The sequence below is a fragment of the Uloborus diversus genome, chromosome 10 (genome assembly GCF_026930045.1).
Source record: "Uloborus diversus isolate 005 chromosome 10, Udiv.v.3.1, whole genome shotgun sequence".
NCBI lineage: Eukaryota > Metazoa > Arthropoda > Arachnida > Araneae > Uloboridae > Uloborus > Uloborus diversus.
Genome location: NC_072740.1, coordinates 26454587 through 26468429, shown reverse-complemented (window position 1 = coordinate 26468429; position 13843 = coordinate 26454587). Strand labels below are relative to the sequence as shown.

General features: G+C 31.6%; 2 protein-coding genes across 3 annotated transcripts in view; one reads left to right on the top strand and one right to left on the bottom strand.

Moving 5' to 3' along the window:
* Positions 1-510, bottom strand: part of LOC129231849 (N-chimaerin-like) — a 50824-nt gene extending 50314 nt beyond the window's left edge. Inside the window, exon 1 of the mRNA XM_054866231.1 lies at positions 84-510. Within this exon, the coding sequence (XP_054722206.1) occupies positions 84-105 (22 nt within the window). The 5' untranslated portion in view covers positions 106-510. The remainder of the gene's footprint in view (positions 1-83) is intronic.
* Positions 1-13843, top strand: part of LOC129231850 (myosin light chain 1-like) — a 65981-nt gene that overhangs the window by 20253 nt on the left and 31885 nt on the right. For both annotated transcript variants that reach the window (XM_054866233.1, XM_054866232.1), the window contains exons 2-3: positions 789-900; positions 9090-9117. In XM_054866233.1, the coding sequence (XP_054722208.1) occupies positions 789-900; positions 9090-9117 (140 nt within the window). The remainder of the gene's footprint in view (positions 1-788; positions 901-9089; positions 9118-13843) is intronic.

The window sequence follows — 13843 nt, the reverse complement described above, 5'->3', positions numbered from 1 at the left end:
GTGTTTTTGTTGATACGGCTTCCAGTGTTCATTTAAAAGATTAATCTCATTTGTACTAAAATGTTTCCATTAAAGAAAATTACCTGAATGTGTAACTTCAGCCATATTTTCATCAATTTATTGAGTGCAGCTTCTCCCTCTTCAATAAATATTGTGAACGGAATTCATATTATGTATATTTTCTGGTTCGTTCATTTTTAACGCATCAGATCACCCAGTGAAATGCTAGAAAATGATTTGAAGCGAGTGACATCACCCACTTGAAGTTCTAATGTCACAAGTCATTAATAACAGGATAATAAGTCATTAAGATTTAAGATAAATAATTAATAATGCGATAATTTGATCTCCACATGACAGCGTCCCATCCGGTATACGGCATGATGTGAAGATTTCGCCAGCTTGGCTGTTATAATTAAAACTGACGCCAAATTTATTATTTTATTTGATAAAAGAGATGTAATATACTTAGGATTCTTTATTTAAAATGTTGTTTTTAAAGATAACACCTTTTTTGCGTATTGATTATAAATTAAAAGCGACAACACTAATGCAAAATCTTAAAATTAAGTACTGAATAATACGCCAAGGACCACGGGAAATTCATACTGTCAATGAAGCAGAAATAAATAATAGTCTCGCAGAGATTTATGGAAAAGTGAAAATCTAAATTAATATAAAAGAAAAGTATTTTAATAATACTTTTTCAAAATATGGTTCGAAAAAAAATAAGCTTTTTAGAATATTTTTGCCGATTTTGATAAAGAAACAAATTTTTCATATTATAGCGCCATCTTTCGCAAGCCGGCTGAAGTATATAATTCCGTCATTTTTCCAATTTTCGTGCGACATTTGAAACAAGTTCTTCCAGGAAACTGTCGGAAACTCAAGAGCGCAATGGTATGTCTACTTTTCTTTTTTACCTCTGCAATTCTACATGATTGTCTCTTTGAAAAAGTACTTCTTTATCCATTCATATTGGGTTTAAATTCTTAAAAATTATTTTACAATTATTTGTGCGCATTTTTTCAAAAAAAAAAAAGTTCTGAATTCTCATTCCACTCATTTAAAAGCAAAATCCCACTCGATTAATTTGAAAATACATCTTTAAATTGGAATTAATTTATACTTGATGAAAAACGTTTCATGGATAATATACTTGCGTAGGATAAAAGTTCTAGTTTATTTTTAAAAATGCTCATCGTTGTTTACCTCATTTGACAAAACTTTGCCGGAGATAAACCGATCAAGCCATTATATGGGCAGTGCATTAAAAATCTTTATTTTTTGGATAAAATTTCTTGACATTTAAATTAAAAAAGTTTTTTTTTTTCTTAAATACAAATAAGTATATGCGTGCATAATGATGATAGAAAAATTGAAATTCGACTATTACACTTCAGGAAGTGAAGAAATGGTTTTGAGAAAATACATTTTCATCTCAGTTTTGCTTATGCATGAAATGTCCTACATCTGCATCATTATTTTTTAATTAATTAATTAATTGAATTTCTAGTTCGATTTGTAATTACGTTTTACGAAGTAAGCTTCACAGACACTCAAAAACTTTTATGCACGTTTATGACACTTAACGCACAGTATCAAATAAAAATCGCACGATGCGCATCGTACGCCGCAGACAGACACTCTATCTAAATTTCTTTTTTCAACAGTCATTTCAATCATCAGGTTCACATATCAGAGCTCTAGATATCAGTTTCTCACTTTTTATTTTGCACATATTAGTATTAAATTATTAGTCAATGCACTAAGTTATATTTTCGTGCAGGAATTTTTGAAATATGCTGTTTCTAATATTTTTAGCTTTGATGATTCAATTGGTTGAAAGATTCAAAGAGGGTTCTTATTGATATTGGACCGGAAAGCTTTTTGTGAAATGACTCACGTTAGAGAAAATCACTAAAACCTGAGGCTTTTCAGTTTCCCGTACAGAGTTCAAATAATAATAGAATTCATGATAAAATGGTGGAATTCTAATTTAAAAAAAAGTATAGCAAATTAACTTTTTGAAAATTTAATATCAGAGCTTTCTCAGGATCAGACCTGTTATTTCCTAAAATGGAAAGGATATCATTTTTCAACTTCATAAGTATTGAGCATATATATACTCAATACTTACTAAGTTGAAAAATAACAAAAGACATGTGTTTCTAAATTTTGTGGGAGGAGGGGGGATTTTTCCCCCTGGACTCCCCTAAACAACGGCGCAGTTCAGCATTAAATATTTTTCCAAACGTAATCAGTGGTTTTCAGGACTTAAAAAGTGGGGCAACCGAGGAAATTTTAAGAGAGCCTTGTGGAGAAATAATAACGATGATATGCGTACCTTCGGGAAGTGAAAGCACTTAAATCAAATATTTTCTAGATGTTCCAGAAAACGAAAGCATATTTTCATTTCTTGTGGTAAACCATGACTTTTGCATCATTTTAAAACTTTTCTTTCGTTTGTTTATTGTTAAGTTGTAGATTTATTAGAAATACAAAGGCTAATTTGATTTTCTTCATTGCCTAAATACATGACCAGAAAACAGGCTCTGAGCCCAGCTACGCTAGTCCTAGTCAGTTTGACTACGCCGTACTAGGCTTATACCAAAAAGAAGACTTTAAAATTATGTAAAAATAATTTTTTTAAAGTTGAATACGATAAATATAACGAATTATAGAATAAACATTTTTGTTTTTTATGTGAAGAATTTAAATGATTGATTGCTACCGTCAATCAATCATTTAAATTCTTCACAATCAATCGTTTAAATTAAGTTTTGGAATGATTGTTTGCTCCAGTGTCATGGATGGCTGAGCCTGTGCCGTTAAAATTTTAAGCGTGGTGGGGTAATTTGAGGAGGGTTTTGATCTGATTTGGGGGGGGGGGGCTCGTTTTCTTGGGGAAGTCGTTCCGCACCACTTCGGTGGCATAGGTACCCCGGTTGAACTAACAAGGGCAATAAGATAAGCATGAAAATAATGCGGCTTTTTTTTTTTTTTTTCCTTTCTTTTAAACTAGAAACCAACAATCAGGAAATAAGTATTATGGGGGTTTACGCGATAAGAGCTAATTTTCAGTTCTAATAATTTCATACTTCGATCGTGAAAGAAAACTTTTCTGTAATATAATTACAATAACAGAAATTTAAAGATTAAATTTTGTGACTGAAAACGTGGTTCTGATCATAAAATTTCGTTACAAACAAAATCTTCTTTCACGAAATGCTAAATAAAGGCGTACATTTTAATTAATAAGAATTGCATCTTATATTTTGCTTTTTAACTTGTACTTTGTAATTACTTTGTCATATTAATAATTTATACTTGATGTTAAATATTTTTAACGTTTTATGGTTTATTTGTATTAATTAATATTTAAAGTTATGTCACTATAAAAGCGATCACCAGTTTCTACAACATCTAGATATATATGAATTTCAAAGCAACTTCTTTAACTAATTTTGTTCAGCTAATTGTAAAAATTCATTTGATCAAAGAAAAATAGATTCTCTTAGAGAATCATGTTTAGAACTGAAGCGAATAAATTGTTTTCTTCGGAAATGAGATAAAAACCTACACGTTCATAACACATTGGATTTGCTGCTCATTGATCTCGAAAACTTCTCTCCCGCTAAGAGGGTAATTCATTTATTCATTCATTATTATCATTTTCAACAATTAGAATAGTGTGAAACTCGCGTTGAATCCTAAGGTACTGCATTAACACGCAAAACTCCACTGTCAGCCAACAAAATTTCGAACAGCTCGTTACAGCATAAAGAATCGTAGTTTCACCTTTGTCTGAGCTCGTTATGCAGGAATATCCATAACGCCAATGAACCTTAATACTTAAGGCAAACAAACTTACAAAAAGCGGAGAATATCTTCCCTATTCTGCTTAAGCTCCTTCTATTTTCTTAAGCAAGTTTATATCTCAACGTTTTATTATTTTCTGTACAATGTACAGTATTTACATTTCAATTTCTGTGCTTTACTCAAGAGGGTCGTTTTTGAGTCGAAAGATGAATGAAACATTTTTTAGGCTGTTAATATTATGACACGTTATGCTCAGTAATAAGAAAAATATAAGCTCGATTGAATTTCTCGCAGCATCTTACTGCCCTCAGGAAAATGTTTCAGAGTAAATTCACTTTTATGTATCATTATTAGTTTTGTATTCTAAATTCCAATGTTACATCAAATTTTTAGATTTTTTTAGGCACTGAACTTCGCGAAAGCTTTCGTCGGATGTCTTTTCATCCATAAGCTCCACTCTTTTGCAGCGAAAATGGAGTTCCTTGCAGGGGCGGACTGGCCCTCCCTCCCGCCTATGCACCCTTGTGCCCTCAAGCCTGAACACCTTTTTTTTATTTAAAAAAAAAAGTTTTTTTTTTTCAATTTATTTTTTAAATATTTTGATGCAATTTAGTTTTTTTTTCTTTTTTTGCCCTCACAAACCTGTGCGACTTGTCTTCGCTTTTTCAATTCTTTTCTTTAAACTCGTAAACCTGTGTACCATCGACTTTTTCTTTTCCTTTCTTTCTTTTTCTTATCTTTTTTATGCACCTTTTTTTTATCCTTTTTTTTTTTTTGCTCCTTTTCTTGCGCCCTTTGGAAGCCACGGTTGACGCCCTCTTGCAGGACCCAGCCCGCCCCTGGTTCCTTGTAACACCGAAGCATGTTTGTGCAGTTCTGTGCAAATTTCTGCAATTTAACATTGTAATACTTCTTTTACATAATGATATTGTTTTACATCATTCTCAAAAAGTTTTCTCAAATTTTTTAGCTACTTGTAGTTTTCTGAAAAATTAAATATGTATGATGTTTTAGTGGTGCAACCGGGGGGGGGGAGTTTTAGGGCTAAAATCCTTCCCAGAAGCCAAAACCCTTGGTTTTAACACATATATAGCTAATCGAAAAGCTGCAGTTTATGAACATATATGGGCGCTTATGGCTAGAAACTCCTCTCACAAGCAATTTCTGGTTGTGCTACTGGATGTATTCATTTCTTTCAGCAAAAATGCTGAGAAGGAAGAGAGCAAGAAAAGAAAACTCACTGTACATGAAGTTTTCACTCAAATATTTTTTCCCCCATTCATAGTTTGTAAAATTTCATATCTGAGCTCTTTCTGTTTATTCTTTTTTGAAACTTAACAAACTATTAAATCTTCACTACTTCTTTACGCATGTTAAATTTAAAAAAACGAATATATATATATATATATATATATATATATATATATATATATATTATCGCAATGTGTAACTTCCCTATTTATTTCAGTTTCGATTTGCATTCTATTCTGCGAAACTACGTTTATCTGTCTTGGAACATGATTTCTACTTGGGGCATTTGCATATTTTTTTCAATCAGTCAATCATGAAGAGCATAAAATTAAGACAAAAGAAATCCTGGGAATGGCTGAGGTCTATGTACAATAATTCCGCCAATGAGAAAAACAATTCCCGTGTATGCTATATTTCTCATAAAACTAAAAGAAATTTTGCGTAGTTGAGACTCTATTTTTAGTGGATATGCGGAAAACAAATCAGCATTTTAAAATTAGCCGCTTGCGAAAGTATGTGTCCGTATAGGCGATAGCCTATTTCGATATCCGCCATTGTTTTCTTTTCCTTTGCAGTTGAAAAAGTACTTCTCTTGTAGACCAATAACATTATTTGTGGAGCTCTGCAGATATTCCGAGAGTTTATTCACTGATTAAATTTTTGAAAGTTTTTAAAGAAAAAATTTTCTTTGAAAATTTTTTTTTAGGATTTAAGAAGCTGGTCAAAAAGTGTTTGGTTATTTATATAGCCCCATGAGGTGAGGAACCAAATTACATTTTTGCCTTGGACTTGACTAGTTTAAGGTGTAGCTCGAAGCACTCTGTTTTAAACTAAATGATTTTCCCAATAATAATAATTAATGAGCTGATTAAAGATCAGCTAGAAAAATTTCCGTCGTACTTAGATCATATAGCGCAGAGAACTAAGAAAAAAAAATTCTACCTTCAGTCTCTAAGCTGAAACTATTTTTTTTTCTTTTATTTTATTATCTATTTAGGCAACATGTAGATTCGCACAATTAATTTTTCTTATACCAAACAATTCCTAAAGTCCTTAAATCATCAATATTATTTTATTCTTATTTAAAACCACAGCTTTCCGAAAGATAATGCATTTTTAATCTACAAATAGGTAGGTTACAAAAATTGGAGATTATTTTGAATTAAAAACTCGGCTGGAAGCACGCTTAATCTTAAATAATAAGAAATATATATTTAAAATGAAAACGTATAGATTTTTTTCCTTTATAGGAACATGAATATGAAGGCACTAAATGTCATAAACAATCAGTTTGCTGAAAATGTCTTAATTTAAAAAAGACAAATATTTTTTTTCCGTATAAACCAAACAAAATGTTCCTTCATTTTTATTGCCAAGTTTCATATAAAAATAGTTGGGAATTTAAGTTCAAAACGTTCATGTGTTGAAGATAAGTATTCTATTTTGTTTCACAGAAACTCAACTTAAATACAACAGTTACATTTAAAACATTTATTAGAAAAAAGAAAATTAATGCTTTGTTGCGAGTATAAATGACATTCAGCATGATTCATTCGTGTTATGAAAGCGTGAAAAGGAATCCTAGATTTTTTGAACTACTTTTGTAAAAGTTATTGTATGAAAAAATAAGTTTAGATTTATTTTAGTAGCAGAAATATTGCTCTACCTGATTCTCCCCCCCCCCCCCTACGAAGCAATTGTGAGTAACAGCTTTTGTTCCCCGTAATTATAGTTGCTGCACTTATTACTACACATCGCAATGAAAATGAACATTAGTGAGCAATATATTCGCTGTTGGAAAAATAATGTTAGAGGCTGTCCCTTAATGATAGGCTTGCCAGACGTCCCGTTTGACCGGTACAGTCCCGGTTTTCGGACAAAATCCCGGTGTCCCGGTCGGTTTACATCACGTCCCGGAAAAATATAAATTTGATTACATATGACCAAAAAAAGTCTAAGAATAATTAACTGAAGGATTATTTATGTCATTTGCAACATTTACTAGTAAAATTAATATCGGATTTGCTTGTGCGGATTTTTACAAGAATCAAAAAAGAATTTCTAAAAAAGATCCTAGCTAATGAAAAGTCCAGGTCAGTATTATTCAAATTTTTGTTCCTCGTTCAAAGTGTTTCTCCTTACTAAAGTAACCATAAGTAACTATATCAATATTAACATGTAGGAAATAAAATGCTTAAATTTATCCGGTTGGGTCATTTACATCACCCCTGGTTTAGGTTCGCCAATAATTAGTAACCATTCTCTCATAGCGTTGGGAATGAACCATCCTCTAAAACACTCTAAAAAAGCCTGCAAGCTTGCCCTTCTGGATACTCACTCACGACGTTGGGGGGAGAGGGGAGCATTCCGGTGTCCCGTTGAACATTTCAGAAATCTGGCAAGCCTAATTAATGATACCACGCTTTTCTCAAAATTTTTACCCCTCCCCTCTTTGTCACTAAGGGTCACACCTCACCTTAATCTCTTTTGTCACATCTCACGCTATTTTCATAAACATATTCTCATAAAAAGGCGCGATGTCACACTTATTGTTTCTCCCTCGCCCCCTCTTGTCACAAACTGTTACTGTTTCATGACCCCTTCCCCCTCTCCCCTCAAAGTCTCCTTAGCCATGTGCTTCTTTCTTTCCTTTTTTTTTGAGAAAGAAAAGAAAACATATGTTCGGAGGATTGGGAAGGGAGGGGGGGGGGCGTAGATGAAAATATGGATTACATTTGCAACAAAAATCATCACAAAGCCGTTTTTGCTATGAAATAGTCCAGTCTATTTTTTTTTTTCATACTTGATCTTGATCATCAAAATTGGTCTTCGTTACGAAGAGTGCACGAGTGCAAATCAAAAACACTTTTGTAAAAAATTCCTTGAAAATCATTTGTTACTCTGTATGAGTTCATCATCCCTATACAAGCGTTATACAAGCTATTATTGTGCCATTATTTCACAAGCGTGGTTGAGAAAAATGACAATGTAACATCCTCGTGCGAACGAAGAAAATAACACAAGTTGAAAGAAAAAGTGAACAATTGAAGTCAGCAGGACCTACTAGATAATTGACCATGAAAGTTGCTTGTTAAAGTAGGGATTTTTGTTTTCTTATTTATCTGAAAAAAAAAGAGAGAGAGAGAGAGAGCATACATCATTTTCAAGACTCGATTTTCTTACTAACAGTTCTGTTATGAACGATTAAAGCTGCCTGTCATGAAAGTTGTCTACCCTGTCATTTCCAGGATCAACAGTCATTGTTCAAGTTTTATTTTTAGCACCCCACCACCTGTTGGAATTCGAGCCATTCCAATAGGAACCGTCGTTAAACAGAGATAAAGCTTTGAAATGTACACAAGTAAAAGGCGTTGAAGCTTTACAGAAAAAGGGTTGTTTTTTTTTCCTGAAAATTATTAAAATGTAAAAAACTTGTTCTTCGGTACACATTTAAAGGAAGGGTGGCTAAACTTGAGTTGGGAGCAAATTAATTTAACGCGATATTTTTGTTGTGACTTTTTCCTTTTGTTTGACATACAGAATGCCTAGTAAATAATATCAATCGTTATTAAATGGTACAAGGGCTTATTTAAGGGGGAGCAAATAATTTTAAAATACTCATAACCAAAATAAATAACCCGAAATAAATTTCCGAAACTTTTTTTTTACTCGAAATAAATTTAAAATTACTTATGGAGAATAAACATCGATGAATTGCCAACTTTAGTTCAGAAAATTCTTGTATTTGTCTTAGGCAACTTCCGGAATACATTCCTATAAACGCTAATGAACAACGATATTCAGATGTTAAAGACACGACATAGTTGTTTTATCTCTGCAGTTTCAATATTTGCTTTGCAAAAATAATTGCATTTTTATTTATCTTTGGTAGTCAGTTTGATGCATGTATCGATGCATATTTTATGTATAGAACGTGTAACAAAGAATGCATTTTTAATGAAATTTATGTAGCAATGTATTTGTAACTAGTCTCTTAACAATATTCTCTTTTGCAGGCTGATCTCAAACCCGCAGAAGTTGAAAGTAAGTCCTTTTAATTATTACATTATTTTTAACAATTATTCGAAAAAAAAAAGGCATAAAGCTTCATGGTGTATTACTTATTGATCATTTAATTAAACGATACATGGTGCCACTCCCCATGCCCGGAAGAGGGCTGGGTATATGATAATATACGTCATAAAAAATATGCCAAAAAAAAACATGTACGGATGAATGTCTGAAAAATAACACTCACTCAATAAAAGATCATATAGGGGAGAGTGTTGTACCTTAGATCACTTTTCATATTTTAATTTTTAACGTCAGTTATTTGAATCAAATTTAAAATCTAAAAGTCACATTATAGTACCCCAACATATTTCTATGCAATATTTTTTTTTTAAATTCAGACAGTTTGAAAATAAAATATTGCCAGACATTTTTAGAGTTAAAGTTCCAAGCTGCCCCAAGTACAACATCCTATTGTACCTTTGGACGCATCGTGTTGTACTATAGGAAAGCCTTCATGATTCAAGAAACAGCCATATACTTGAACAAATTTTGCACCAAAAAAAAAAAAAAAAGTTTTTTTTTCATCGTAGTGAATTAATTATGAATAATAGATAATGAATAATGAATAATATATAAATACAAATACAAATGTGACGACCAGCAACAGGCTCTGGACCCAGCTAGGCTGGTCCTTTTCAATTCATCCATCTTGGTCCTAATACTGCGAGCATTGGTATAGAAAACTTTAAGCATGCCTAAATTTTTTTTATTTAACATCCTGAACTTTCCTAAATCACAATTGTTGAAATTACTACTCTTGTTCGACACTTTATTTCCATTTCTAGTAATACCCCCAAAAAAATTTCATCCTGTTGATACGATATGAATTATTATCTAACATTAAATGGGTTTAAAAAACTACATAAGATTAAAACATTGTCCCATGTTCCTAAACATATCTTAATTATTAAGAACCATGCATATGTTGTGCCTTGGAACGTGTCCTTAAGATACATTATGTTTGGTTGTCCCAAGGTACAATCACCACGTGGTTTAAGAAAAACCTAAATAGTGGTCAATCTAGATGCACTATCATTACTTTCTCATAACCAAAATATTTAAAGTTCTTCTCTTTTGTAACAAAATAAAATTCAGTTGATTAGTTTTACAAATACAAAGACAGAAAGTGAAATAAAAATGAAGAAAATATTTACTTAGGAGTCATGAAATTTTCTTTCTCTCACAAAATCGTCAATTTTACTCATTTGATGCTGATTTTTACTATGGCACCATTTAGGTTCTATTCGAGATTACAAAAACGTGGCTGCTAAAAATAGATTCTTAGAAATTAGCAGTGTACAAGGTAAAAACATCCCAAGGTACAACACTCTCCCCTACTGTCATTATGAAGTGTTTTCCGTACAATGCTTAATTTAGACTCGAGAATTTCAGGATCATATACTAAATAGTTATAATTGTTTAAAAATTGTGAATTTTTTGCAGTTTATTATAATTTTATTAAAAAAGTTGTCTAACTATAAATTTTGAAAGATGTTGAAATCTCGAAGCAGAGTACCAAATCTGTGTTAGCTCAGCTAAAATATATTGTTTCGTTTATCCTAATATCGCGACAAAAAGTGTTAAATGAATAGCTCGAAAACATTCCACCATACGTGTTTTGCAACTTTTGAAAAAATTAAGATTTCTAACAAGTCTAAATATATGGTTGCGAACATTACGTTCCGAATTGTTTTTGGCTGCACTTGTTGTTTAAGCGGAAACTAAAAGCAACATTCTTGAAGAAAAGTTTTTCCAAGATAATGAAAAGCGCTTTACAAACATTTTGAAACTATTTTGAAATCACGGCAAAAGGGGTTGAGATCTCTATTTCCGGGTTGAAAAAATGACTCGATAGCTGCATTCTTGGCGAATATGCTGGTGTTTCTGAAGCATTTTACGTTCTTTCTCGTTGGCCCTTCATATTACGCGTGCCAAATTTAGACAGTCTTTCGTAAACCTCTTCCAGATCTTGCCTTGCCATCCATATTTGGGCGCACAGATAACACCCCCGCCTCCACTTACTAAGGCCTGGTAACCTCGAAAAAAGCAGCTGTTTACTTAAGCACACGAGATGCATCACAGACATTCTCCATCAACTCCCACTTATTTGCCTCTATCCTCCCTTCCACCCTTCGTTTAGCATCCTCATCCGAGAGTTTCCACCTCCACCTTCGAAAATGCGATACATTTTTTCCTTTCCCCAGCCGACCACTATTGAGACGTGTTTCGACTCAGACTTCCTTGCGTCATTTTTATCCATCTCTACTTCATTGAATAAAAGTATACCCCAATAGTCATTAGGGCTTTAGAAGAAAAAATTCTCCATGCAATATGGATTTATATTTTATTCAAAATAGTATTGATGCTCTTAATTATTATTACTTTATTTATTTAGTTTTTTTTTTTTTTTTTTGGCTTTTTGGTATAGCAGTAGCTTTTACGCTTGATCGATTCATACTGTTATTTATTTATTTATTTATTTATTATTATTATTATTATTTTGAGATAGAGAGAGAGAAAGAGATAATTTCCATTCCGCCCATAGAAAAAAGATCATTTATATGCTCTTCGTATAAAGACAAAGAAAAGTGTCGTATTGTTTACTAAAAGTTTTAACTTAAAAAAAATTAAAAAAAAAAAAAAGATTTATTTCCTCGTGCTTAAGGTGTGTGTCATCGTCATCTACAGTCCCTTTACGTTTGGTGATAAGAATGTTTTTTTGTTTGTTTGCAGCATACACTTTAGAAGTTTAATCTTAGTGATGGAATTTGCAGTGAAATTTCATATTTATCCTTTAGTTATTGAACACTAGTTGCTTTGTGAGTACATGACTCACAGAGCACCGAGAGAAATGCGGAAACTGGGTGCATCACATAACACAGTTTGATGGCCACTTTGTTCATTTCCAGGCATTTTTGAATGCATGTTGATGTTATATACTTAGTGCACGTTCGACAAACTAATGTAAAGATTTTGCAATTTTCAATAAAATTTTGTAAACTGCAAATATGCAATTATTGATGCTAAGTGAAAGGTTTAGTGCACCATAGCATCATGTAAAGAATTGTAAAAAAAAAAAAAAGAGAGAGAGAGGTTTTAATATAGTGCCATATTATTATTAAATCAGAAATTTTCTTTTTAAGAATGAATAATAGCACTTGATTTTATTAAAATTTCTTTTAGAATCAATTTTCATCATTGATTATTCTACTACTATAATTTTGTTTATGACATCTTATTTTGTAATGTATGTTGGCGTTACTCACTTAGTGCAGGTACGAAGAGAAAATGTGGAGGTTATGAATATTTTAATAAAATGTAGCAAACTGCTAATATACAATTATTGATATTAAATGAAATGGTTAGCGTACAATATAGCATTACGTAGGAAGTTTCTAGCAGTTCAAATTTAAACAATGGCACTTAATTTCATTAAAATTTCTCGTGCAATCATTTTTATCATTGATTATTTCAAAACACATTTAAAACTCGTTTCACCAATATTTTCGTAACTCATCTTGATAAATAATAATACCACTTACAGGTGAAATATAAGGAAATAGGTCCTTCTCCAGAAATGTAACTTTTGAACGCAAATATATTTCAATTTCGTAACCTTTTTTTTTCATTCTTGCATGAAAGTGTTACCTACGAGAAGTAACCATAAACAATGGCCCAGCTAAGTTCCAATTATTTTACTTATAAATAAAAAAATAAAAAAATGTCTTGATCACGGAAATGAAAAAAAAAATAAATAAACTTTTAATGTTTAAAAATAGTGGCCAATTTAATATCAAAATAGTAATTTTATTAATAGTGCAAACAATAAGCTAGTTTAATTAGTGGTAATCTAATATTAAGCTCTCTTACTTAAAGTAAGGCTTAATTTTTAATTAGCCTTTTAGTTCAAAAGTGTGTTAAAAATAGAATTAGTAAATTTAAGAATATACTGGCAATTTATAATTTTGGTAGAATGCCTAATATTGGTGTATTTTCCCTCCATCATTTATTATTACCTCAGAAACAATGACATTGATAAGGTCTGTCATGGAGGTGAGATTCAAGGAGATGAGAAATTTTCCATTAACATAGGCCTAATGGATACATTTTTAAGGAATTTTTTTTTTCTTTGTAGCTACAATCTGCGCACGTTAAACACATGAAAACATGTTCCCTTCTTTTTTTAAGTTCTCGGAGGTGAGAGTTCACAATAACCACACTTAGTTTTTTAAACAAAATCTATCTTCTTTTGTTTTTTCACCAAAATCTCACAACTTCTTTGTAGTTGAAAATAAACAAGGGGGCTCTCTTGTATCATGGAAAATAAAATGTGATGTCATTACTGCCACGTGTTAATGAGGAATGGCGTTTTGTGTTCAGGTAACGGAGGTGAGGATTTATTGGGTGACATGATTCTTTATCCTACTAAAACGAACTGAAACACAATATTAAAAAATTAAATATACTTAAACAATTAGTATTTGAGACACTTGTGAAAGGAATAATAAATACGTATATATACTTTTAATTAAACAAGTTATTAAGCAACATAAACAGTCCCGCCAGGTGTGTGACATGCCACGGAGGTGAGAATTCATTTGTTGTGAACCAAAAATATATTAAAATAAAAATTATTTTTAAAAAAATTATTGGCAGGTTTAAATAGATATATTTTTGATGAAATTAAAAGCATTGT